The 27,658-nt window shown below is 41.2% G+C and overlaps 1 protein-coding gene, 1 long non-coding RNA gene and 1 pseudogene across 7 annotated transcripts; 2 read left to right on the forward strand and 1 right to left on the reverse strand.

Annotated features, from left to right (window-relative positions):
- Window positions 1–4,403: 4,403 nt before the first annotated feature.
- ANAPC7 (anaphase promoting complex subunit 7) lies at window positions 4,404–27,559 on the forward strand. Of its 5 annotated transcripts, none has more exons than XM_082355954.1 (11): window positions 4,404–4,591; window positions 8,540–8,726; window positions 11,991–12,110; window positions 16,747–16,858; window positions 17,169–17,322; window positions 18,055–18,197; window positions 20,399–20,516; window positions 21,364–21,560; window positions 23,977–24,201; window positions 24,862–25,012; window positions 26,526–26,672. In XM_082355954.1, the coding sequence occupies exons 1-11, from the start codon at window positions 4,491–4,493 to the stop codon at window positions 26,635–26,637; spliced, it is 1,620 nt and encodes a 539-aa protein (XP_082212080.1). In that variant the 5' UTR covers window positions 4,404–4,490; the 3' UTR covers window positions 26,638–26,672. The 5 variants fall into 5 exon arrangements, with proteins under 5 accessions (XP_082212080.1, XP_082212082.1, XP_082212079.1 ...); XM_082355953.1 differs by lacking the exon at window positions 26,526–26,672 and adding an exon at window positions 26,701–27,559 and having other exon boundaries at window positions 4,405–4,591; XM_082355955.1 differs by lacking the exons at window positions 11,991–12,110; window positions 26,526–26,672 and adding an exon at window positions 26,701–27,559 and having other exon boundaries at window positions 4,405–4,591.
- LOC309611469 (cold-inducible RNA-binding protein pseudogene) lies at window positions 13,480–15,597 on the forward strand (annotated as a pseudogene). The gene has a single exon. The product of its transcript is annotated as a cold-inducible RNA-binding protein pseudogene (transcript).
- LOC309611490 lies at window positions 18,899–20,392 on the reverse strand. The gene is made up of 2 exons (XR_014234559.1): window positions 19,864–20,392; window positions 18,899–19,539 (listed from the first exon to the last, which is right to left on the reverse strand). It is a non-coding gene; the product is annotated as an uncharacterized lncRNA (long non-coding RNA).
- Window positions 27,560–27,658: the final 99 nt, after the last annotated feature.

Below are 27,658 nucleotides of genomic sequence, written 5' to 3' on the forward strand. Positions count from 1 at the left end.
GCAGTTGAACTCTAACTCAGCAAGCCTTGTTGGTTTTGCATTTGTGTGTGAATGAGTTAGTTGCTCTATCCTTACTTGTCTGACCATCTCATAAACAAAGTGCCAATCTGGACACCTTAGAACCCTAGAATATATTGCTTTGCCAGCCACTTTTACTGAAAAGAGGGAAAATCATTTGGAAAGATGGCTATATTTATTCCCTCCAGTTGTCCAGGCAAATTCTTTGTCCTGAAGTTACTTTTCCACTGAAAGGAAGGCTATCACTGCCAGGAGACACTTAAGGGATATTAAGTAATGTTTCCCTTAGAGCAATTTACAATTGTTATGTTTTTCCCCTTGCACAAAAGACAGATCTAAGAAAAATGTCTAAGGCAGCTGGGAAAGATTTTCATTCTTAGGAGGCTGTTGGAGATTTAGAAATGAACTTAAGTGGAGCAAAACATTTACATTTATAAATTGTTCCTCTAAATGTATCTGATTCAACACTTCATGGAATTCACATCATTCTGCATCTAAGTGGCTTATCTAAATGTTCATGGCCAGCTGTGTGTCTGAAAAGACCCCTCCAGTTACAAAATTATCATTTTAGAAGATGATGATTCCATGAGAAAGAGGAGGCTTTGTCCCCTTGGATTTATCTCTTGTGTGTCCCATGTTAGTTTAATATTACATGTGTCCTTTGTATAATATGAAAATCAGTATGATCTGACTTACATGAAGTTAATGGAACTTAACCATGGAATCCATCCTATTTTGGAGTAATTTATTTTAAAGAGGATTATAAAAAAATTTCCAGAGGAGGTGGTCTCTCCTTTGCTTCTTTTTCTCTATAAATATTTTGCTTCATGCATTCTTTGTGTGGTTTATCAACTCCACAGATGTCTTTTAGCACTATTTCTTTATAGAAATTATCAACGTTTCTCCTGCCATTTAGCTAGTGATATATTCTCCTTCATTCCCGTCAGGATATAAACATGTTATTTCTTCCATCTTAAAAAAAAAATCCTCTCTTCATTCTGTTTCTCCCACCTGCTGTCACTCATTTCCTCCTTCCCTTTATAACAGGCCTTCTCAACCTTGGCACTTGGACATTTTGGACTTGTTTGCCTCCTCCAATCTACTCTTAATGCATCAGACAGAACAATCCTCTTAAAAAGCAAGTCAGATCATGTTACTTTTCTGCTCAAGACTCTCCATTGGCATCCATGAACTTGTTTCCTACTCCTCTCCCAGCTTGCTCAGCTCCAGCCCACTTACCTCCTTACTCTTCCTGTAACATGCCAAGCTCACTCCTGCTTCAGACCTCTAAGCTTGCTCTTTCCTTTGCTTGGGATCCTCTCCCTGTAGATTTCTACATGGCTTCCACTTCCCCTCCCTCAGGTCTTTACTCGTATGTCACCTAATCAGTGCAGCCTTCTCTGATTTTGATTAAAAATGGCAGCCCCTGCCCCGACACTCCCTTTCTTTCTTCTTTACCTTTTAAGCACCTTTAAAAAGCACTTATGGAAAATTTAAATATACATACAAGTTGAAAGAATAGCATAATGAACTCCCATGTACCTGCCACTTAATTTCAGTTGCTATCAACATTTTGCTAATTTTGTTTCATCTATCTCCCTCCACTCCCAGCAATATTTTAAAGTAAACCCTATACATTTTTTTCTTCCATGAATACTTTCGTATGTTTTATTACCTTCTCATAATACTATTTGTATTACTTAGTTATTGTTTATCTTCCCTCATTATAATGTCAGCTCCATAAGAACATGGGCTTTTTTTTTTTTTTTAATAAATTTATTTACTTATTATTTGGCTGCATTGGGTGCGCGGGCCTCTCCTTGGGGTGGCCCCTCTTGCTGCGGAGCACAGGCTCCAGGCGCGTGGGCTTCAGTAGTTGTGGCTCATGGGCTCCAGAGCGCAGGCCCAACAGCTGTGGCGCCCGGGCTTAGTTGCTCCACGGAATGCGGGATCTTCCCAGACCAGGGCTCGAACCCGTGTCCCAGCGGACTCCCAACCACTGCGACACCAGGGAAGTCCCAGAACATGGGCTTTTGTTTTTGTTCCCACCCTCACCACCAAGCAATCACAAATCTTTCTGTTGCTTTCAGTTTATCTTTTCTGGATATTTCATATAAATGGAGTCAGGGATTATGTGATTTTTTTTTCTTCTGGTCTGATTTCTTTCACCTAGCATGACTTTATATTTAGCATAATATTTTTGAGATTCATTCATGTTGTTGTCACTAGTTTGTTCTTTTCGTTTTTAATTTTTTGCTGAATAGGATTACATTGTATGAATATACCATATTTGGTTATATAGTCACCAGTTGGTGAACATTTCACTTGTTTCCACTTTTTGCTATTATTAGATGTGGTTTTAATTATGAAATATTTCAAATGTAGAAAAAAGTATAATAGCAAGCATTTATATAATGTTTACTGTGTGTCAGCCATTGTTGCAAGTGTGTTAGATACAGTGGTGTATCTAGTGTGTTTGACACCCAGAGAAGGTCAATTTTTACACACACCTCCCCCTTTCTTTCTTCTTTTTTATTAAGTTTACTTTTTTCAAGCAGTTTTAGGTTCAGAGCACAACTGAGGGCAACTAACAGAGAGTTCCCATATACCCCTGCCCTCACACATGCACAGCCTGCCCCACTATCAGCATCTCACATTCAGGGTGCATTTGTTACAACTGATGAACCTACCATTGTCACCCAAAGTCCATAGTTTACCTTAGATTTCTCTCGGTGATGTACATTTTATGAGTTTTGACAAATGTATGACATGTATCTACCATCATAGTGGCACATAGAATAGTTTCACTGCCCTAAAAATGCCCTTTGCTCCACCTCTTCTTCCCTCCCCTCTATCCCTGTCAACCACTGATGTTTCTACTGTCCCCAGTTTTATCTTTTCCAGAATGTCATATAGTTGGAATCATACAGAATGTAACCTTTTCAGATTGGTTTCTTTCACTTAGTAATATGCATTTAAGTTTCCTCCCTGTCTTTTCACGGCTGTGCTCCAATGATTGACAAATCTGTTTACACTGTGTATGGAACATGAATACGCAAAGATGATCAGCTTGGCAGTCATTGACAAGTTTTCAGAATTTAAAGATCAAAACCAGAAACTGTATATTATTCATTTCTTTGCTAATCCAACATGTAGGGTAACAGTTTTAAAAAATACATTAATATAATTAAAAAGTATTAATCCGTTAACTTTTTGTCCTGTAATATTGGTTTTATTTTTTCATTAAAAATTTTACTGACATCATTATTTAGCTGAAGTTTAATAAAATAATATTTTCACTCTCTGTTTCTTTTCGGGCCATTATTATTAGTCATTTCATTTCAGGACTCTTACTGAAAGTAAAAGCGAGGGAGTGGTCAAGAGTATGAGACAAGCCACAGACTTGGAGCAAATATTTGCAAAATATTTTCTGATAAAATCTGATAAAGGACTGCTATCCGAAATACACAAAGAGTCCTTAAAATTGAACAATAAGAACACGAACACCCTGGGAATTCCCTGGCCATCCAATGGTTAGGACTCCGCGCTCTCATTGAGGAGTGCCCAGGTTCGATCCCCGGTCGGGGAACTAAAATCCCACAAGCCGCGCCCTGCGGCCAAAAAGAAAGAAAGAAAAAAAAAAAGAACACAAACACCCGGACTAAAAAATGGACAAAAGAACTGCACAGATACCTCACCAAAGAAGATACCCAGATGGCAAATAGGCGTATGAGAAGATGCTCAATTTCATACGTCATTAGGGAATGGCAAATAAAAATCACAAGATAACACTACACTCATGTTAGGACGGCTAAAACTCAACCTAGTCTTTATTCACTCTGAGCTGGTGAGTAATTTCCCATGGTAAAAATATGTCCTTTTGCACCCGAAGAGTGAAGCCTGACTCCCAAAGGTACACGGAACACCTGAGGGGAGGGGGCGTGGCGCTTTCAGCCTTAGCGCTCGTGCGAGACTAAAAGCAGTTAGGACTGCCCCTGGCGCCTGATTAAAATATCTAATTCCAGCTGTCGGGGATTTTTTTCCCCTGCATCCTACTAGTATATTAACTTTTATTTATGATAAATGTCAATACATTTTTATTAATTTCTGAGAGTCCTCTCAGACTCATTTCAATTGGGCATGCGTTCGTCCTGAGTTGCCTTTTGTCCCCAGCCCATTGTAAGCCCTCCATAAAGTTTGCAGCTTAGAATGATGATGTAACTTTTGCTAAAAACAACCTCCCCACACCCCAAACCAAATCGTACCACCTCACAGGGGGCTTGGCGGGGAAGGAACTGAGGGGGTTGTTTTTGTTTTCGTTTTTCTCAGGCATTTCGGTAGCTGCCTATTATCCTGGGGGCGGTGCCGCGTGTAGACCCGATGGACCCTGGCGAGGCGGCCATTTTGGAGTCTTCCCGAAGGAGCTGCAACCGGCTTTTCGCGCTGGTGTCGCGGCGGCCTTGCTGGGCAGAATGAATGTGATAGACCACTTGCGAGACATGGCGGCAGCGGGGCTGCACTCCAACGTGCGGCTCCTCAGCAGCTTGTTACTTACTATGAGTAATAACAACCCGTGAGTTGAGGCGGGGAGCGGCCTGGGGCTGAGGAGAAAGCGGCGCCGGTTTGGGAGCAGGGGCTGAGGGGACCTGGGGATTGGCGGGAAGGAGCGGCTGCGGGCCCCAGCTGAGGTTCCGAGGTCAGCGAGGGCCTCGTCGGGCGGAGCCGACTTAGGAACGAAGTTGAGTTCACTGGGTCCCCGCGTTGTGCCGGGCGCTGGAATGCGCTCCCTGCGGGGGATGCGGCGAGCGGCTGCTTCGAGAAACGGAAGGCGGGGGCTGTGAGGACCACCCTGGCGAGGGTTTCCCGAAAGTTGGGAGCAGAGGTTTTCCCGAGGAACTTGTCGCCGGGCATAGCGACTGTCACATCGCTGGGCTGACTCATCCCTTCCCAGCTCCTTCCCGAAGAACGTTTTCTCGCTCGCCGAGGCTCAAAGAAGCCCAATCCCCTGGTTTTAGATCCTTGTCCTGCATTTGAGATTGATTTTTTCCCTGGGTGTGTCAGTAGGGTTTACTTCCTCGTCCCTGCAAACACCTGAAAACGGGAGACTTCCTTGATGGGTGAGAGTGGCGCCTTTTTAAGGACTCGCAGTGCCCTTTTCATGTTTCCAAAGCTGCCGCTTATGGAGTCTTATTGCGGATGAAGCACAGGGCTATTTCCAGCCTTGAGTGCATGTCGCCCCTGTGCTTAAATTTCTCCCTTGTGGTTAAATTAAAGTTCCTTCCCACGGCCTACGAGGCCAAACATCTCTCTCTCTCAGTCTGTGCTCCAGCTTCCCTGGCTATTCTTTCTGTTACTTGAACACACCAAGCTCGTTCTCAACTCAGGGCTTTTGCATTTGCGGTTCTGCTTGGAGTCCTCGCCTCAGAGCTGCCTCCTCATTTAGGTTTCAGCTCAGATATCCCTCCTAGAGAACTCTTTTTTTTTTTTAATTTAATTTTATTTATTTTTTTATACAGCAGATTCTTATTAGTTATGTGTTTTATACATATTAGTGTATATATGTCAATCCCAATCTCCCAATTCATCCCACACCCCGCCACTTTCCCCCCTTGGCGTCCATACGTTTGTTCTCTACATATGTGTCTCACTTTCTGCCCTGCAAACCGGTTCATCTGTACCATTTTTCTAGGTTCCACATATATGCGTTAATATACGATATTTTTCTCTTTCTGACTTACTTCACTCTGTATGACAGTGTCCCTCCTAGAAAACTCCTGTCTGGCCACCAGAATTGTCCCTTACCCTCACCATTTTGTCTCTTTGCCCTGTTTTATATTCTACATCACTCTTTTTTTTTTTTTTTTTAACCAAGATATAATTGACATACTAGTGTCAGGTGTACAACATAATGATTCGATATTTGTCTGTATTGTGAAATGATCATCATAGTAAGTCTGGCTAACATCTGTCACCTCACATAGTTACAGAAAAATGTTTTTCCTGTGATGGGAACTTTTAAGATCTATATTCTTCATCACTTAACACCTAATGAAATCAGCACAGTGCCTGTGTGCAGTAAGCACTCAGACGTTTATTGAAGGTGCTAAGGAAATACGTGCAACCTCAGGAAGGTGAAATACCGTGGTCAAGTTCACACATAGTAAGTGGAAGAGCCACAATGTCTGGATTTTGGTCCTTCTGACTCTAAAGTCTCCATTCTGACCCACCACAGTCTACTGCGTCCAAATGGCATTGTAATCTTCTACTCAGGGTGGACCCATTTGCATTTGGCCTGCTCTGGAAGCTGTCTGGGCCACTTAAGGGCGTTGCAGCTGTTGCTACCTGTTTCATTTCCATTAGTGCTTTTGGACCTCACTACGGGAGACCCATCATTTTACCACCATCCACTTAGTGTTGACAGTGAGGAGCCCTGGTCTCTGTCGGCCTTCTTTGTTTATTCTGGAGCCTTTCACCTGGTTCTGAGTGATTTGTCAAAGTATACAGTGTCTACCATTGGGAATTTATGCACCAGTTAGTCATTATTCTTGGTTCTTGAAGATGTTACAGGATAGTTAGAAGGAGTTTGGTCCTTTGATTAGACTTGGCCTGTTCTTCTTTATATTAGGCTAAACTGGCAGTTTCCTTCCTCGCTTCAGGAGGTGTTTAAAATCTGACCTTTATCATTTATATTTTAATATTTCTTAATTGCCAATACACACCACAAAAAAAATCAAACAGTACTGAAGGGGTATGCAGATAGGTGTCTGCCCCTGAGTCTTGAACCTCACCCCACTATTTCCCTTCTCCAGAGGCAACAACTTAACAGTTTTTCATGTATCATTTCAGAGGTAACTTATGCATGCATAAGTAGGCATGTATGTTACAAAATATAAACATCTGAATCCTTTCTCTGAGTGTAGTATTTCTATCAAATCAACTATTTTCTTTCACATCTTATTTCTCACTAAATATATAGAATCTCAGAGTTGGAAGAGATCTCAACTATCTGGACTGTACCTTTCAGTCATTGACTTTCTTTTGTAACTTTATATCCAGTGTTTAGCCTACCTATCCTTTTTTTTAAATTATTTTTTTACTAAGATAAAACTTACATACCATCAGATTCACCCTTTTAAAGAATACATTTCTGTGGTTTTAAGTACATCCACAGAGTTGTACAACTGTCACCACTGTCTATTCCAAAGCATTTGCATTACCTCCAAAAGAAACCCCAAATGTATTCGTAGTCACTCACCAATTCCACTTGCCCCAGCCCCTGGCAGCTACTAATCTATGGTACCTGTTCTTGAGTGTCCTTCATTTGCTGAGCAGTTAACCATCTACAGAGTTCTTTGACTCTGACTGTTCTTTCATTTTAAGTGGCTGTAGCTTTTCCCTGTCAGTGAAAAAATGTAAACTCTAACTGGGGGAAGGATGGGATTGGAGATTAAAAATACGAGTTTCCCATTAAGATTGGTGGCCAGTCCTAGGCACTTATAACACTTGTGAGCAATATTCAAGGTTAAAGAAAAGGTTCTGAAATGTATTGGTTCCGTTACGCTGTCCTTAAATCCCTGAGACTCAGGAAGTAAAAATTCTTTTGTTAGTGAAGTTTACTTCTGTATGAAAAAAAAAAAAAAAACCTTTCATCAAATAAGGCTAATCCTCACTCATTCTGTTCCACTGGCTTATCCTAGTCTATTCCCATACTTCAGTATTTTAGTATTCCCATTTTTTTCAGTATTTGAAGAGTTTTAAGTACCCTCCAAACCTCTTTTTGTTCAGCACTTAGCTAAAAAGGATTCAGAGTGGTGAGTTTCTCTTTTCCAGGTTCTTTAACCCTTCTTTGGTAATATTTAGTAATAATTAGTTAAGTCATGATTGCTCTCTTTTGTCTGTATTACCCTAAAAATTGATGTTAATATGAGAGTTATGGATATATATCAGACTCTTCAATTAAGAGGGCTTGGGTTAAAGAAGGGGAGGAAAAGATACACAGTTGACCCTTGAACAGCTTTCAGAGGAGGGGAGGGGGTGCCAGCCCTCCCCACTGTCAAAAATCCACGTATAAGTTATAGTTGGCCCTTTATATATGCATTTCCTCCATATCTGCAGTTCTGCATACACGGATTCAACCAAGGGTGGTGTAGTACTGTAGTGTGTGCTATTGAAAAAAAATCTGTACATATAAGTGGACCCTTGTAATTCAAACCTGGTTTGTTCAAGGGTCAACTGTATTACATTTCTCTTGTATATCTCTGTATTACTGAATTTGATTTAGATGTATCATTGTTTTTATAGTAAAGAACAATTTAAGGCAATTTCCTACATGTGTTGACCATATTGACATGAAGTATGACTCTTGCCTCTTTTTTGGGGGACTAGCACTTGAGATAAATTTACTTTTTTGTAAACTGTCAACACAAGACTTTGTATTAGGCTTATATAGACACTAAGGAGAGCGTTCTTTCTAACATTTCAAAACAACCCATGTAGGGGGTATACTTTCTTTGTTTTCTAGTGAGTTATTCTCCCCATCTCAGAAGTACCAGCTTTTGGTGTATCATGCAGATTCTCTCTTTCACGATAAGGAATATCGGAATGCTGTGAGTAAGTATACTATGGCTTTACAGCAGAAGAAAGCCTTAAGTAAAACTTCAAAAGTGAGACCTTCAACTGGAAATTCTGCATCCACTCCACAAAGTCAGGTAATTGGAGAAAGATGTGTGATGTGTTTTTGGTTGGTTGGGTTGTTTTGAGAGCAAGAGACACTGAAGGAATTTGAAAGACTGCTGATTAGATGTAGAAGAAGTAAAATAAAAAGTAATTTTAAAGGGGAGCTGACTAGAGAAACATAGATGAAAAACCACTTAGATGCAAGAATGCATCCAACCGAGCACTAAGGGGTAGAAGCAAAGTTCACTCTATGGTGAATCTAAAAATAGAATTAAATTTTAAATTAATTAGTTTAAAAATTAAATAGAATTATCTAGGCTCTAACCAAAGCCATTCATTGTTCCTTCCTTTTATTTTATTATTTATTTATTTATTGGCTGCACCACATGGCACGTGGGATCTTAGTTTCCCAACCAGGGATTGAACCTGCGCCCCCTGCGTTAGACGCGCGGAGTCTTAACCACTGGACCACCAGGGAAGTCCCTGTTCCTCCCTTTTATACAAACAGAACTCAAAATCTAAAGTGTTTTTAATAATTTTAATGAAAGTACAGTCTTAAAATGTAACTCAGTTTTTAGGATAGTGAGTACCTGGGGAAATTTATACAAAATAATCTTATGAATTCCTACTAGTTTTGGTTGTTTGATAATTAGTTAAATAAATGAAGGGTAAAAAATTATAATTTCACCATTTGACAGTCATCCCATTCCTAGAAATTAATCCTAATAGTAGATTCACAAAAGGTTTACAAGGGTATATAATTAAGGCTGCTTATTGTAGTATTGTTTATAATGGTAAGAAACTGGAAGCAAAAGTGTTTATCAGTAGGGTCTAGTTAAATTATAATATAGCCCTAGGATAGACTATGATGGAAATATTGAAGAAATGAAATATAGAGGTATATGTGCTGATGTGGAAAACACTGTGTATATTAATAAAGAAAATAAGGTTTGAAGTAGTGTGTTCACTACTCTTTTTGTTTAAAGGGGATGGTTTGTTTATTTTATTTTTATTTTTTGGCCACACCGCACGGCTTGCGGGACCAGGGATTGAACCCGGGCCTTCCCTGGCCCTGGGCAGTGAAAGCACAGAGTTCTAACCACTGAGCTGCCAGGGAATTCCCTAAAGGGGATAGTTTATAGTTATATAAGTATATCCTGGCATATGCCTAAAATATATATGGTTAATATACATGAAAAATTTTCTGTGTGCATGAAGGAAATACATTTAATGGGAGGCTTTAGGGAGAGGGGAACTTTGACTTTTCAGTTTGAATCTGTCTTTACATTTAAATTATACATGCAACTTATATTTAAAAGGAATGTCAGTAGAATGAACTGTGAAGTGAAATTATGAGTTGTGTTCTGTATTTTTCCACATTAAAAAAAGATACAAAGTAATATTGTTGCTTTCTTTTAAAGCCTGTACATCTTCCTCTTGTTTTCTTTCTTTTTATGTAGAACCTTTGTTTGTGTTTTTTTTTAAATGAAGCTTTTTTTTTTTAAATTTATTTAATTTTTATTTATTTTTGGCAGCGTTAGGTCTTCGTTGCTGCGCGCGGGCTTCCTCTAGTTGCAGTGAGCAGGGGCTACTCTTCGTTGCGGTGCGCGGGCTTCTCCTCGGGCTCCAGGTGCACGGGCTTCAGCGGTTGTGGCTCGCGGGCTCCAGAGCGAAGGCTCAGTAGTTGTGGCGCATGGGCTTAGTTGCTCCACGGCATGTGGGGTCTTCCCGAATCAGGGTTCGAACCCGTGTCCCCTGCATTGGCAGGCGGATTCTTAACCACTGTGGCACCAGGGAAGCCCAGAAGCTTTGTTTTTGTTATTAAAGAGCTGATTGCCAGGACTTCTGTTTTCTGACACTGAATGGAAGTCATGTGTATTATCCACACAGGATCATTCATGGAAGTAGTTAACTCTTTTTTTTTTAATAAATTTATTTATTTTATTTATTTATTTTTGGCTTTGTTGGGTCTTCGTTGCTGTGCGTGGGCTTTCTCTAGTTGCGGCGAGCGGGGGCTACTCTTTGTTGCGGTGAGCACGCTTCTCATTGCGGTGGCTTCTCTTGTTGCAGAGCACGGGCTCTAGGCATGCGGGCTTCAGTAGTTGTGGCTCGCAGCCTTAATAGTTGTGGCTCACGGGCTCTAGAGCGCAGGCTCAGTAGTTGTGGCACACGGGCTTAGTTGCTTCGCGGCATGTGGGATCTTCCCGGACCAGGGCTCGAACCCGTGTCCCCTGCATTGGCAGGCAGATTCTTAACCACCGCGCCACCAGGGAAGGCCAGTAGTTAACTGTTTTTGAGCACTCTGTATGCTTAACGCCATGCTGAACCTTCCATGTGAATTAAATACATTTAATCTTTAAAGAGTCTTTTAAAAAGTTGACATACAATTCACAACATAAAATTCATAATTCAGTGGGTTTTAGTGTATTCACAGAATTGTACAACCATCAGTACTGTCTTAATTCCAGAATATTTTCATCACCCTAGAAAAACCTTGTGCCCTTTATCTCCCCAGCCCCTGGGAATCACTAACCTTTCTGCCTCTGTGGATTTACCTATTCTGGACATTTTATATGAATGGAATTGTGCAGTATGTGGCCTTTTGTGGCTGGCTTCTTTTACTTAGCATAATGGTTTCAAGGGTGATCCATGTTACAGCATGGAATAAAGAATCAATTCTTTATTCCTTTTTATTGCAGAATAATATTCCATTGTATGGATATGCCATATTTTAACTATTCATTAGTTGTTGGGCATTTGGGTTGTTTCCACTTTTTAAAAAAATTAGTTAATTTTTATTTGGCTGCGTTGGGTCTTCGTTGCCGCACGTGGCTTTCTCTAGTTGCGGTGAGTGGGGGCTACTCTTCGTTGCGGTGCGTGGGCTTCTTGTTGCGGTGACTTCTCTTGTTGCAGAGCCTGGGCTCTAGGCGCATGGGCTCAGTAGTTGTGGCTCGTGGACTCTAGAGCGCAGGCTCAGTAGTTGTGGAGCATGGGCTTAGTTGCTCTGCAGCATGTGGAATCTTCCTGGACCAGGGCTCGAACCCATGTCCCCAGCATTGACAGGTGGATTCTTAACCACTGCGCCACCAGGGAAGCCCTGTTTCCACTTTTTATCTATTATTAATGCTGCTATGAACATTTGTGTGCAGGTTTTTGTGTGGACATGTTTTCAGTTCTCTTGGCTGTATACATAAAAGCAGAATTGCTGGGTCATATGGTAATTATGTTTAACGTTTTGAAGAACTGCTGTACTGTTGAAGTAATATTTTGAAGAGATGTTTTCATTTCCTCTTAAGTGTCTTCCATCTGAAATTGAAGTAAAATACAAAATGGCTGAATGTTATACAATGCTAAAACAAGATAAAGATGCCATTGCTATTCTTGATGGGATCCCTTCAAGACAAAGAACTCCCAAAGTAAGTTGAATTAACAACTTGTTACATATTTTTCTCTTCCCCAGTCCTTCCAACCCTCTTCTGCCGTGTTTTCAGGGACTCCATCTGAACATTTTATCCTTGTCTCTAATTCCCACTTTGTTCCCCTGTTCTCCCTGTTTAGAGAGATGGAGGAGTGACTTTCTTATGAGACCCTGAAAATTCAGCTAATGAAAGTGGTAGCTGGAGAATAATATTACATGTGTTTATTTTTTGGTGTTTCTTATTGTAGGAAATATGATTTGCCATATACTTCCAGGTAGCAACAATACTTTTTAGAACCTCATTTTTTGTATTCTGTAGGTATATCCATTTGATAATGTGTATTCCTTTCATTTTCAGAATTAAGACTACAAGATCCTTTTGTACTTATTTGTGTGTAGGATAGTATTTGTGTTTGATTTGTCAACATATTATAGTGTATAGAACACCTTCAACTGAAATCAAAAGTTCTGGTGTCTTGTCTGAGTTTAGGGCATTCAAGCTGTGTGCAGTGTGAACTTGGCACAAGTTAAAAATCTGGCTTTACTTTTTTTTTTCTTACTGAGGATAATGATACTTTCTCTGGTATAAATTAAGTTCATGTATGTGAGAATTCTTTTTAAAAGTACTATTCTATAAGGAGTATTATATTGGGCATCTCTGATTACAGGTTTTTTTGAAGTCCAGTTTAGAAAAACAATGAAAATCTTAGCTCTTAGGAGTAAATTCACATCAGTATTTAATATTCTTCATACTCTCATGTCACCTACCGTCCTCACTTCATTGAAAAACTGTTCTGTGCAGTGTGTGCTTAACAATAAGGAATTTTATAGGTATGATGTCTATGTACATCTTCCTGCCCTTAAAAGAAAAGGAATCATGACCAGTAGGGACCTGGTGTATTTAGTTAGTGTTTTTTCACCCAGGTGTTACTGAGTTTTAAAAGTAAATAATCAAACTTTATGAGAACATGTTGAAGCATCTCCTCATGTTGAGGATTTATTTAATATTTTCTGAATTTTAAAAAGTAAGCTATTTCCTCAGTATATTTTATGGTGATAGCTGTTATTAAAAACATTTGTAAGAGTATTATAGATTAACTTGTCTTATAATAAGCTGGGTGCTATATACTAAATTATGTTCTGGTACGCTATGAAAGTCTTACTCCAAGAATAATTTTTTTTGTATATATGAAGAGTGTCTTCTTTTGGAAAATGCTGTTTTGATTATAAACTTTGCATGGTACCTATTCCTTATCTTATTGGAAATGTACCATAATTTCTTTCTTGATGATTTGAGGGAGTTCAGGGACATTTTTTAAAATGAGTAATGGCAAAAAAAAAAAAAAAAAAAAAAAAATGAGTAATGGCAAAGAAGCTGAGCTTTGTATCTAGCACTTTGGTGTTTACAGCCATCATTTCAGGAGAGACCAGAGGAGTCCACATATGTTAGGAGTACATATCTTTCATTCTTTATTCTGTAGAGCTGTTGTTCTGTAGAGCCAGGAGCAAGCAAAGATGTGTGCCTCACACATAAACCTAGAATATTTACAGTTTTTCTTTCTTGTCCGTTAGGGAGTTAACTGGCTTCTCAGTCTGTGTAAAGGACAAGGAAGTGAGTCAAAATGAACGTCTGTTAATGTGTGGTAAACACGGCCACACATTCTTTCACAATTTTAAAGGAAAATTCAGTGTGAAATTATTATATCTTGGAAAATCTTCAACTTTTAAGAGAAACGTACCAACAAACAATTTCTCACTCAGTTTTTAGAACACGATGACTGCTTGTGTTGATAACTGGTAGAATGTGGCTTTAATGATGCCCCCAAGTGAGGATCTGTTTTAAAAAGAATTGACTTTCCTACTAGGTAGTACTCAAAACTCACTCTTTCAAAGTGTCAGGTAGTTTAAAGGGAATTTGAATATTTGTAGAGACAGATGGTCCATCCGTCATAGTTTGCTAATAACAAGCAGTCGAGAAAGGATATTAAATTTAATTCTTTTATTTTTTTCAAGTATTGACACCAGTACTGGAGTTTTCCTTTAAGTACCTTTTTTTTGCATTTCAACATAGCCTAAAATGGAAAATCTGAGGCCAAATAAAAAATAGTTTTGAGTCACTTCGCGCGTTAGGAGCTCGGGTCGTTGTGCTGTGCCGTCTTCCCGCCTGCATCAGGGACCTGCCCGACTCAGTGGCCGCCATGGCATCACATGAAGGCAAGCTTTTCGTCGGAGGGCTGAGTTTTGACACCAACGAGCAGTCACTGGAGCAGGTCTTCTCAAAATATGGACAGATCTCGGAAGTGGTGGTCGTGAAAGACGGAGACCCAGCGATTGAGGGGCTTTGGGTTTGTCACCTTTGAGAACATCGACGATGCCAAGGACGCCATGATGGCCACGAACGGGAAGTCTGTGGATGGGCGGCAGATCCGGGTCGACCAGGCTGGCAAGTCGTCTGATAACCGATCCCACGGGTACCGAGGTGGCTCTGCCGGGGGCCAGGGCTTCTTCCGCGAGGGGTGAGGGCCGAGGCCGGGGCCGTGGGTTCTCCAGAGGAAGAGGGGACGGCGGCTACAGGGGGAGCCAGTTCGAGTCCAGGAGTGGGGGCTATGGAGGCTCCAGAGACTACTACAGCAGCCGGAGTCAGGGTGGCAGCTGCGGTGACTGGAGCTCGGGCGGGTCCTACAGAGACAGCTACGACAGTTACGCTACGCACAACGAGTAAAATTCCTTCCTGCTCGAGATCGTCCTTCCAGTGGCCGTATATTTAAAGATTTTGGGAGCTCCGCTGAATCGTTTATGTGTAGTGATTACATCTCCTTGTACCCACTTTTGTAGTCTTACTGGTTCTGATCTTGTCAAACACAGCCTGACTGCTTCTGGCCCCCAGATGGCCTTGTTACTACACTTTGCTTTTTAAGGAAGCGCTGTCTGTTTTTAAGAGTCTTAAAAACGTTTTGAAGAGCACTTCCAGTTTTACTTTTACCTTTTTACCGTGAGCCAAGAGTTTTTTTTTTTTTTTAAATCACCAGGGGTTGTGAGAGTTTTGTTTTTTGTTTTCGGTTGTGTTGCTTTTTTCTTTTTCTTTTCATTGGTGTCGGCCCTGTGAAGTTGGGTGCCCCGAGTCACTTCTGTTTGAGATTGAACAGACTCTGAATCTGCTCTTTGTCGGAAGCTGAGCAAGTTGTAGCTTTTTTCCAACTCGGTGTCACGTTTCTGAGTGTAGCGTGGTAGAACCGTGCGGGTGGCAGCAGAGCACCCGGGCTGCCCTGGCCCGGGCGTCCACCTGTCCTGTGGGACCCACAGTAGACTTGCAGACATCCCCGAGAGGTTCTTGAAAATGTGTATTTATATTGTCCTTTTTTACCGGAAGACATACACATATCCCATCAATGTCGTATCTGAAGGGGTGAAGGAATTCTTATACGCAGTTTTCTTTGGCTTCACGAAGCCGATTAAAAGACCATCTGAATGAAAAAAAAAAAAAAGTTTTATTTCTAGTATTTCATTATTTCATTGTTTGAATCAGTATGGATTAATGGCATACTAGATTTTTATATACTATGAGTTCATAATTGGAACAGATGTTGATGTTCTTCACCTTCAGAGTAATTTTTAGTAAGTGTCTGGCATACCAAGCTTCAGATAATTGAGGAGAATGGGGATTGGCTTTTTTTTTTCTTTTGTGCCCTCATGTTGACTGCTTCCTTAGGTTAATGATCTGGCAAACAATGTGTTCTATTTAATATCCATTAATTTTAAATGGGAAAATTGTGTTTTTCTCTTTGTACTATTGAGAATATTTATCCCTTCCCTGTAACTTCTATATTCTTTGGAACTTTTAGGTATTCTCAAATTTTCCCTGTTGCATTTTTAGGAAGGGTTTTTCTTTATCTTTTTTTTTTTTTAACTAGAGGTTTTCTGAGTTACATATTTGAATTGTGCTAAAAATGCATTCACTAGATTTAAATAGTGTAGCTAATCTCAGGATCATCATCACCTCTAGAGGTCAGTTAGAGTTTGATTTTTGTAGCATTACTTTGATCAGTCAGACAGTACCTGTGGGTCAAAGCTTTAAGCGTTAGAAAGGCTAGAGTCTAGCTGCTAGACCAATTGTCAGAGAGAAGCCAAGTGTTTTACTTCTGTATCTGTCATTTCCTTTTTGAGGAAAATTCATCTGATCTTTTTTAATTAGCTGTGTTAAGAATTCCTCACTTTCTCATGCTGTGATATTAATTGCATTTAGAATTTGTAAACTTAAAAAATAAAATATGTAAACAAGCATTTTTAGGGTAGTTCATCTTCTGTCTTAAAAATCAAGGTAATTAGAATTCTGTAACATTTCTCAAATGAATGTTACTTCCATTTCCAGAGGCAGCATCTTTGGTCCAGATATTTTTGGACCTTTTGGCTGGGTAAGTGAGAGGAATTTGGGGGGAAATGGGAGGACATAGGAAAAACAAAGTAGTAATTTCCTCTTTGGTTTGAAGAATGGGGTTGGGCTTTATTTCCACACGGCTTTGGGTAGATTTTCCAGTAAAAAGTAGAATAGCTGATAATAAAGATCAGGACTTATTGATGGTGAGATTTTGTTTTTAAATATATACTTACCTTATTGTCCTTTCTTTTCATTACAGATAAACATGATGCTGGCAAACCTGTACAAGAAGGCCGGTCAGGAGCGACCTTCAGTCACCAGCTATAAGGAAGTGCTGAGGCAGTGCCCATTAGCCCTTGATGCCATTCTAGGTACAGGTCATTCTCTCCCTATTTTCATGGAGTGTTTACTCTCTAAGATAATCTTGGCTGTACATTAGAATAACTTTATTTTTTTTAAAGTTGCCCATGCCTCACCTCCAGAGAGTGAGTCAATAGGTTACTATTGCCGTGTATTCTTTCACTGATCAAGAAATACTGTACTTCTTCTGTCATATCCATCTTGCTTAGAATAGGGAAAGGGTTGCCTTATAACCTAGGGAAAGGGTAGCCTATTGCTTTTTGCATTGTAGAAGAAGGATGCTATGCCTCACCTTCTTTCTCCTACTTTCTGTTGGATTAGGTTTGCTGTCCCTTTCTGTAAAAGGTGCAGAGGTGGCATCAATGACGATGAACGTGATCCAGACCTTGCCTAACTTAGATTGGCTCTCTGTGTGGATCAAAGCGTATGCTTTTGTGCACATTGGTGACAACTCGAGAGCAATCAATACCATCTGGTGAGAGCCACGAAGTTAATTCAGTATTCCTGGGGCCCTTGTATGGGGGTTTTATGTATATAAATTAACAAAACAGAAAAATGGATGCTTATCTGTTGGTATTACAGCCAATTGTCCCTAGGCTTTGTTAGTCTGTTAATGTACTGAATGGTCCCAGATGTAATAGTCTCTGTTAAATGTAAACCTGGACCGAGTTTAGCTCTGTACTTGCAAAAGTAGTAACCTTTGCAAAACAGACGGCCTTAGTGTGTCATACTTGAACCTGGAAGAACATCTTTTTGGATGCCCCAGAAGCATAGTTTATTGCAGCATCTGACCTGGGTTGCCTCAGGACTGGGATTTTTCTTTCTAGTCAGGTAAAGTCCAAGGACAACAGAGTGGGGTTTGTGTTAGACAGAGTCATTTGGTTGAATAATAAGTAGCTGTCGCTTTGAATGACATTACATTTAACACCATATAGTGTATGTTATCTTCTGAAAAACTGCAACCAGAAAGTTTCTAGGTAATGAGAGAGATTTCTGCTTTATTCTGTGTATTTACTATCCAATCTTGTATAACTTTAAGTTAAAAGCTCAGAATAAGAAAATCTAGTTACACTTTTTTTTTAGTCTTTCCTTGTGAAAAATCTTGTCCATACACAGAAGAAAATAGTGCCCATATACCCATCACCCAGATTCAACAACTAAGAGGATTTACAATAGATTTTAAGGTTCAATGTTTAATATCTTAAAGTTCACTCGAGAAAAAGTCCTTATTGAGAGATAACGTGGACCTACTGGGAAGCTTAGCAGATCTGTACTTCAGAGCTGGAGACAATAAAAACTCTGTCCTCAAGTTTGAACAGGCACAGATGTTGGATCCTTATCTGATAAAAGGTAAGTAATTCTTGGGGCAGGATGGAGGTGGCTGTAGAGGGGCAAATCAGAAGATAGGGAGAAGATGTAACATGATCTTCTGATACAATTTTTTGTAAAAAATATTTTATAAAATTTATGAGAGTAGCCTTTTACCTTTTTTTTTTTTTAGGTCTTGACAATGTCTCTGACACTTGGGTAATTCCATTTTGAGCAGTTGTTTTTGCGTGAATTCAAGTGTCATCTCCCCACAGATCATTATTTGGCTTTTTTTCTTTGGGGAGGGATCATAGCCCTTCCTTATGATTTACAGATTTATGATGTGCCTGACTGAGAATTTGGATGGCGTCCCCAGAACCGTATATCCTTTTAGGGAATTTAGCTTTACTGTGTCCTTAAATATAGTTAAAAAGGAGTAAGTGAACAGATACTAAGAAAGTGATCAGGTGGTTAAAGGAAGTAATTAGAAATGAACAACAAAAAAATCATTGATTTAAAAGAAGATTGCTGCTGAAGGAGGTAAGCCACAGGGACTTCCAAAGGATGGCTGTTGGGTGAGTGGCAGTGAGTGAAGGGTAATGTGCGCAGGAATAGTAGGAAATAAGGTTGGGTAGATAGGCTGAAGTCTGCTTGTAAAGGCCCAAAAAAGGTCATCAGAAAAACATGGCCTTGTGACAATAAACAGTTTTGTAGACTCTTTTTTTTTTCTTTTAATAAATAAATTTATTTATTTATTTATTTTTGGTTGTGTTGGGTCTTTGTTGCTGTGCACAGGCTTTCTCTAGTTGTGGTGAGCGGGGGCTACTCTTCGTTGTGGTGCACGGCCTTCTCATTGCGGTGGCTTCTCTTGTGGAGCACGGGCTCTAGGCGCACAGGCTTCAGTAGTTGTGGCATGCAGGCTCAGTAGTTGCGGCGCATGGGCTTAGTTGCTCCGCGGCATGTGGGATCTTCCTGTTCCAGGGCTCGAACCTGTGTCCCCTGCATTGGCAGGCGGATTCTTAACCACTGTGCCACCAGGGAAGTCCCAGTTTTGTAGAGTTGACAGAGTGGTGGGGTGGAACTTCACAAGCATGTAGATGGGGAAACAGATCCAGAAAGATGAATTTGTTTGCCCAAGGTCCCCTCCTGCCCAGTGTTATTCCTCTTCTTCAAACTGCCTGTGCCCGTGATGAAAATGATGTTTTAGAAGTACTAGCCTGGCAGTAGTCAGCATCTTGGAGTTAGAAGCTCAGACCCGAGTCCAGGGGCCAGCAGGGAGAGTTGCAGTAATCTTGGTTTGAGAGGCATTTTCTTGGGAATCTGAAGGAATGTTAAGGAATGGAGGGGAATGGTGGTAAGAGATGGGTGACAGCGAGCTTGGGGCCTTTTTTTTTTTTTTTTTTTTTAAATTCACGTTCTTTTTTATTTATTTATTTATGACTGTGTCGAGTCTTCGTTTCTGTGTGAGGGCTTTCTCCAGTTGCGGCAAGTGGGGACCACTCTTCATCGCGGTGCGCGGGCCTCTCACCATCGCGGCCTCTCTTGTTGCGGAGCACAGGCTCCAGACGCGCAGGCTCAGTAATTGTGGCTCACGGGCCCAGTTGCTCCGTGGCATGTGGGATCTTCCCAGACCAGGGCTCGAACCCGTGTCCCCTGCATTGGCAGGCAGACTCTCAACCACTGCGCCACCAGGGAAGCCCCTTGGGGCCTTTTTTTAATAGAACATGAGCGAGAATAGGGGGTTGGGGGGTGGGGGGTAGGGCTGGGGGATGATCTTAAATGAACTAGACTCCAGAAGGAACTAGATGCTTTTTCTAGAATAGGCTAACTTTTTCTGAGACCGTCATATTAAGTGTGTACTCCTGACTGTGTCTAGACCTGTTGGAAGAGAGAACTTAATTTGATGCCTTTTTTGGGCCTTTTCTGGTTATGTGTTAGGATAGCTGTATTATCACGCCACAGGATATAGGGACAAATAATTCCTGAAAATAACAGGCTTTCAAATTGTGAGGTAGGTCCTTCTACTCCTTTGTCTTTTTTTTTTTTTTTGAACTTTTGGATGTGTTTTGTCTTTTTAATAGTCATTCTGTAGGAAACTGGGAATGCTGGTGGGAGGAGCTCATGATGGTGGAGAGGGCTCAGACCCTGCAGGAGCTGGGGCCTCAGTGTGGACTCTGATGAAGGTTACAGCTCCTTCAGAAAAGACCCCTGCTGCTTTGTTTAATGAGCCTCTTCCTCTGTAGGAATGGATGTATATGGCTACCTCCTGGCACGAGAAGGGCGGCTGGAGGATGTGGAGAACCTTGGCTGCCGCCTTTTCAATATTTCTGATCAACATGCAGAACCCTGGGTGGTCTCTGGGTATGTTTATGCATTCCCTTTTCTCCCCAGTTTTAGTAGATTCTTTAGGAAATTGTGGTTCCTCCTCAATAGAATATAGATTTGAAAGCTCTGGTTTAAGGGATAATCAGACTTGGATTCAAATCATGGTCTGCCTGTGACTTTGGATACATCATTTACTTCTCTGAGTCTGTTTTCTCATTTGGAAAATGCGGGTAATACCCCTGCTTTGTGGGGTAGGTGTTTACTGAGATAGTGAGTGCATCATGCTCAGCACTGCACCTGCACACGGGCAGCCATCAGTGAGCAGGCCAGGAACTGTGCTGCTGTTATTAACCTGGCTTTACAAATTCTCTGAATGTCTCTGACCTGATAACATACCCAGATCGTCAGGTTCTTTTTTTTTTTTTAAATTTTATCATTATTTGGCTGTGTCAGGTCTTAGTTGCAGCTCATGGGCTCTTCATTGCAGCGTGTGGGCTTCTCTAGTTGCGGCCTGTGGGCTCAGTGGTTGCAGTGCGCGGGCTCTAGAGCGTGCGGGCTTAGTTGTCCTGCGGCATGTGGGATCTTAGTTCCCCAACCAGGGATCGACCCCACGTCCCCTGCATTGGAAGGCTGATTCTTAACCACTGGACCCCCAGGGAAGTCCCCATCAGGTTCTTTTTTGTAATTTTTCCCTACCGTATCAAGATTTCTCCCTTAAAAATAAATATTCAGTAGATTCTTGTTCTGTTTTTTCACTAATATCTTAGGCTAAAGTTGTAAGGGGTTTGTAGTAAGGATCACGTAGAGGGCCTTTTCTTTGATTTTCCTTTTCGAAGAAGTTTCTTTATGGTCTTAGATAACTTTTGGTTGTTTTTTCTTCCAGGTGTCATAGCTTCTATAGCAAACGCTACTCCCGAGCCCTCTATTTAGGAGCCAAGGCCATTCAGCTGAACAGTAATAGTGTTCAAGCTTTGCTACTTAAGGGAGCAGCACTTAGAAACATGGGCAGAGTCCAAGAAGCAATAATCCACTTTCGGGAGGCTATACGTCTTGCACCTTGTCGCTTAGATTGTTATGAAGGTAAGATAAAAAATATAGATGAATGGTGTGGATCTGTAGATGTGGCGACAGCACTCAGATGGAAGGTTTTGTTGGGCCAGCAGTTTCCAAAGTTTGTTGTACATTGGAGTCCTCTGGGGGAACTTTGAAAAATCCTGATGCTAGGTCACTCCAGTACTGTTTAAGTCAGAATATTTGCTGTTGGGATATAGGCATCAGTACTTTTTTAAGATCACAGGTAATGCCATTGTGCAAACATATTTGGGAACCACTGCATTAGGCATTATAAATTCATTTAGGGCCGGACTTTTCACTCCATACTTTCAATCCATTTTTCTCATTTTTTGTTTCTGATTTTTGGTTAGGGTATAGTTGGGTTGGGTTTTTTTCCTGTTTTGTTTCTCAAACGTGGGCCACTCATTAATGTGAGTTTCTCTGTGCTGGCACTGTGCTGAATTGCTTGGTACGTCTTTATTCTTTTTTTTTTCTTTTTTTAAATATTTATTTATGTATTTGGCTGTGCCAGGTCTTAGTTGTCGGGTGCGGGATCTTTAGTTGCAGCATATGCAGGATCTAGTTCCCTGACCAAGGATCGAACCCGGGCCCCCTGCATTGGGAGCGCAGAGTCTTAACCACTGGACCACCAGGGAAGTCCCTGTCTTTATTCTTTTTTACAGTTGTCTTACCTTGGGCCAGAAATATTACTCATAGGGTAACTCAATATCCATATGACAGTGTTGGTTGTGGGAACTGGTCAGTTCATTGTGACCTCTAGAGTAGGCATGATCAGGGTCAAATTTTGTTTTATTATGTACTATTTTAAGTTCGTGTGAACTGCCCCTAGGAGTTCAAAGCTGTGCCAGCTTCAGCAGCATTTGGTGACTCAGTCAGAGACATTAAAATAGATCTTACAAGATGCAGTTCCTCCAAAGCATATTTTTATAAGAATTTAAAAATAAACCCAGGAGTCTAGGAGTAATTTGCTCTTAACAGGAAGATGAGTTCAAATTTGAGAAATAAAATTTGGAAGTTGGAGTAAAGAACAAATCTGCTTAGATAGCCAGAGAACTATGCCTGTTGTGGATTTGTTCTTAAGAAACTGCAGCAAACCAAGCTTTTGGTTTCAGATTAAATTCTTGATCCTGAAACTGTAACTTCCCTAGCCTCCCAGCTGCTTTTATCACGCTAACTCCTGTCTGCTGTGTACCTGTTTCACAAGAGCCCAGGAATGCAGCTAACTGCATTACCACAGTGAGTGGTTGGACACAGGATAGTTAAGAGTTGTTCCCCAGTTGGCCAGTGAGGCTTTATGGGATGCCTTCACTCAAGCTACAATTTGGAAATTTGGGTCAGGGTGACTTGGTTATGCCTTCTGGTGCTTCTTACAGCCGCCAACCAAACTTTCTTTACTGGTGGGGGCCCTGGATCAGTGAAGTGCATTCTTCACATTTCCCTCTGAATTTCCAGTGGGGCTTTAGCAGGAAAGTAAAACTATTCAGTAGGTAGTTACAACCAACCACCATATTCTGAATCCACCATGTGGCCCTTAAGAGTTAGGTAATTTCTGGTTAAGTAACCATAGTGTGTGGTAAAATGTGCACATATGTTATAAATGCCACTAGGGTGGAGGAGTATACAGAGAAAATCTGCCAGGGAGTGTGTGGGTTTGGGGTTTAAGCTGTTTTTCTGTTTTGATGAGTGCTTTGGACTAAAAAGTACCTCCTCTGTTCTCTTTGATTCCTTGGCATGAACAGTTGAGAGTTGACTGTACTTGAAATGTCCCCGTGGAGCATCTTGCCGTGGGTATGGAAAGAGGCAGGAGCTGCCGATCTCAGTGTATTTGATCCATCTGATTAAGCCCTTTCCATCCAGTTTAGGGAAACCCTCAGCAAATGCTTCTTGAGATAACGTTTATGTTTCAAATGAAAAGGTCTTCCTTTCTCCTGAGGTTGCTCCCTAGGTCCTTTAGTTTTTAGAGCTGGGCGTTCGCTGTGGACTGTAGGAGCCCTCCCCTTTAAATGTAGGACTAAAGGTGACTGAGCACAGCTGGAAATTAACAGTTAAGAGGCAGTAAAACCTTGGGTTTTGTTGGAAACCTCATCTTTCACAGTATCAATTAATGAGTAGTGTCACATTTGTTCCTCTGACATGCAGCTGGGCTGCCTACAGGCTTTGGTTTACTGGTGCATGTTTGTTTCCTTCACTAACTGAAGGTGCCTTTGCACTACAGGCTTTTTCCACGTCCATCAGGTGCTCTGGGGAAGAGCACCTCTTAGCTGTTCCATCAACATACACTTCAGTCTGATCTCACCATCAGAGTTTTCCCTTGGCCTGCCCTTTGTTTGAAACTTTGAAGGTTTGTAATTTGGAAGGCTGTCAGAATGGAAGCATGGCTTGGAATGGTAATGTGGTTGAACTTTGTGTTATATTTTTTCAGGTCTCATCGAATGTTACTTAGCCTCCAACAGTATTCGTGAAGCCATGGTAATGGCTAACAATGTTTACAAAACTCTAGGAGCAAATGCACAGACCCTTACCCTTTTAGCCACCGTTTGTCTTGAAGACCCAGTGACACAGGAGAAAGCCAAAACTTTATTAGATAAAGCCCTGACTCAAAGGCCGGACTACATTAAGGCTGTGGTGAAAAAAGCGGAACTGCTTAGTAAGTGTATCTTGTTTACTTCCCTGTTCGTAGTTAATTGTGTAAAACCTCATCTCAGTTGGATTCCCTAGTCCCAGTTGGTTACAGATGACCAAACAGGTGTGTGCTTTTGCAGTGGGTCTGAGCCCATGTGAATTGATTTATATTTAGCACAACCAAACGTAATTGGCTTAGACCTGCTTGGATTGGCAGTGAATGACTTTTGTGGAGTGGCTCAAACCAGGTGTACTTGGTTAGTACCTATTCAGCTCACTTTGTCCTGAACTAATCTGGGCCGAATATAACTGGTTTTAACCAATTTGAATTGTTTTGACCCATCTTGATTCTCTTACGACTTCCTTTTTAGCCTTGGTTTTTTAAGTCCTGATTTATGATGAACTGAGTTTAGGGTAGTTTGGCAAATAAAATCCATTTTGGCTTTTTATATGAACTTTGGTCGTGAGTAAGTTTTTAAAAATCAGAACTCAAACTGCAGAGTTCCTAATGGAATAAGAATTCAAACGAGCTTGTTCTCACTTCCTGCCACACCACTGTTCTCTTGACATCTATAAATAGATGTTGGATTGTGATCATTGTTTTGGTTTTGTGTATATGACTTGCGATGGGAATATATTTCAAAATGTTGTGTAAGTAGGAAAATGAGGGTCTTTTTCTTTCCAGGCAGAGAACAGAAATATGAAGATGGAATTGCTTTGCTGCGGAACGCACTAGCTAATCAGAGTGACTGTGTCCTGCATCGGATCCTAGGAGATTTCCTTGTAGCTGTCAATGAGTATCAGGAAGCAATGGACCAGTATAGTATAGCACTAAGGTAGGCACTTAGCCTCCCATGGGGGGAAGGTCATTGAGGGGTAGAGGAAGCAGGGAACAATGTAACAGGAGTTCTGGAAACACACACACTTTGTGCCCACGGTTGAAAACGGTAATAATAGTAATGGTAGAGTTGTTTGTAAATTTATGACTTCTAAAGTCTTTTCCTTAAGTGATATTAACAACATTAAAGAACTGTTTCACTCATAACCAGCCACACCACTATAACATCTGTTTTCATTTGTGTAGATCATCTTCCTGGCCTTGCCAACACATATACGTATTTTTATAGGGTTATACGTAGTATATATTTTATATTCTGCTTTTTCAATCAACGTATTGTAAGTACTTTCCCATGTTTCTACCTACTGTAGTAGTTAAGAACTTAAGCTCTGAAGAATACTACCTTTACCACCTGTTATCTTGGGCAAGTTACTAACAGATTTCCTTGTCTATATCTACCTTATTAGGTATTAAATGATTAAATGAGGATTAAATGATTATTCCATGTAAAGCTCTTAGCACTGTGCCTGGTATATAGTAAATACTAAATAAATAGTGGTATTCTTACTTCTTAATACAGAAGTGATTTCTTTGAGGGTTGTCTGTGTGTCTATAAAGTTATGGTGGAGGCCTGTCTTTAATTGAGTCTGATCACATCCATTTACTTGTTCAGCAGTTAAGCACCACTCATGTGCCTGGCATCTCAGTTAACCACTGGGGATGCTGTGATTGCGGGAGCTCTCAGTCTCAGACGTGCAGACTGATAGATACCATGTGCTAAGTGCTTTCAAAGCAGTTTCTAGAAGGCAAGGTGGGAGTGCAGAGGGTGGGGAGCGCTGGGTGTGGGTGAGAGCTGTATGGAAGGTTTCAGAGAATAGGAGTTGTTACAATCAATCTACAGTTATATAAGTAGGAACAGGATTCCAACATGGGTTTCATTTGCTTTTTGGAAACCCAGAAGCAAATGTGAAAATAAAATATAGAGACGGGATTTGCTAGATTGGACACTGGCTGGCCTCAGTGATGGTCACAAAGGCAAGAGGAGAGATTGCTTAGGAACCAAGTAAATAAATGTTCTGGACCCTCTGAACTTTGAGGGTTTTGGCATGCACAATACTCTTAGCTGCTACAGTCAAATGCCCAGGTGGGGTAGCTTTGGGTCCTGGGGTCTAACCTAGGAGTTGACAGATCTGTTCCATGGTAAGCATGATGATTTTGGTTGACTACTGAAATGCTGATATGTTTAATTATATCATAAGAACCTGGAACAATTTTACTCACAGAAAAATAAGTATTTTTTGTAAACTTGTAACTTAAAAACCCAGTACTGTTAAATTATATTTGAATTTTTCTGTTAATGCTTGTTTGCTACTTTTTCATTTGTGTTATCTAGTATCTTCCTCTGGCAGAATGCTAGGGGTATTAAGTGTGAAAAGGTTTAAGAAATAAATGGAGAAAACTCAAATTGAGAATTTTAAAACTTAGGACAAGATGCCTTTTTTCGCTTCTAGTGGTGGACTCCCTCGATCCTCCCTATGGAACTGGAGTTGTTTGGAGAGGCCAGGCATTAGCAGTTTCTCTGTGACTGGGTGGTCATTTCACTGCTGTGCCAGGGAGAGATGACGCATCAGCCAGCAAGAAGCAAGGCAGAGATTCAGGCCTCTCCTTTGTTTTGTTGTCCCCTAGTTTGGACCCCAATGACCAGAAGTCTCTAGAGGGGATGCAGAAGATGGAGAAGGAGGAGAGTCCCACGGATGCCACTCAGGAGGAGGATGTGGACGACATGGAAGGGAGTGGGGAAGAAGGGGACCTGGAGGGCAGCGACAGTGAGGCGGCCCAGTGGGCTGACCAGGAGCAGTGGTTCGGCATGCAGTGAGGCAGGCACAGCTCCGTGGCCACACTGGCCTGCCCTGCTCTGAGCACTTCCATGGACTGAAGGAACCTGTAGGAGCCCGCTCTCTGGGAGGACAATGATTCAGCATGTGATTGCAGCAGGGGTCTCTGCCCCTTGCTCCATATTTCTAGTAGTGACTTCATTTTTAAAAACTGAGCCTGACCAACCTTCCATATATCTCCATCCTCCTCTGCTCCAGTCAGGGAGGACCAAGTGAGCCCTCAGAGGCCCGTGGACATGTCGGGGCTTCTGGGACAGAGTGCTTTTTATAGAACTAACTTCTAAATCTGAAAGCTCGAGGAATAGACGGTGTTTTGTCTGTGATGTTGTGGATGGGTTTAAAGGAGCGACCTGTTCCCTAGAGCAAGAGTGTCATCTCCCAGCAGCAGCATGGACTGGCCCTTTCAGAGAGGGTTTCCTGTCCCAGAAATCATTATCCTGGGTTGTCCAAACTTCCCTAGTAACCTTGCTTCCTTCTGCAATGTTAGTAATGCCTTAAGCTGACAGTTGCTGTTTTGCAGAACAGTTTTCCTATTTGCTAATCTGGTAACTTGCCTTTGAGCCTGGGCTGAATCTGAGAAACAAGTGTGACCTAGAGCATGAACAGAGGCGCAGTTGGGGTAATTAATAAAACTGTTTTTTGTACAGTAATGGTGTTGGGTTGGTCAGAATGGAAACCCTTTATAGATTCTTTTTTTTGGTCTCTTATTTACAGTGCATTGATTCAGCTCTAGAAGTATTTGCCATAAA

This window comes from Balaenoptera borealis (genome assembly GCF_965194805.1).
Source record: "Balaenoptera borealis genome assembly, chromosome: 14".
Lineage (NCBI taxonomy): Eukaryota > Metazoa > Chordata > Mammalia > Artiodactyla > Balaenopteridae > Balaenoptera > Balaenoptera borealis.

Excerpts from the sequence above, each read along its gene's own strand:
- ANAPC7 (XM_082355953.1), top strand. The coding sequence starts at position 4,491 with ATGAATGTGATAGACCACTTGCGAGACATGGCGGCAGCGGGGCTGCAC. Across the intron at positions 4,592-8,539 it reads ACTATGAGTAATAACAACCC|TGAGTTATTCTCCCCATCTC; the intron begins GTGAGTTGAGGC and ends TTTGTTTTCTAG. Across the intron at positions 16,859-17,168 it reads AGCCCTTGATGCCATTCTAG|GTTTGCTGTCCCTTTCTGTA; the intron begins GTACAGGTCATT and ends CTGTTGGATTAG.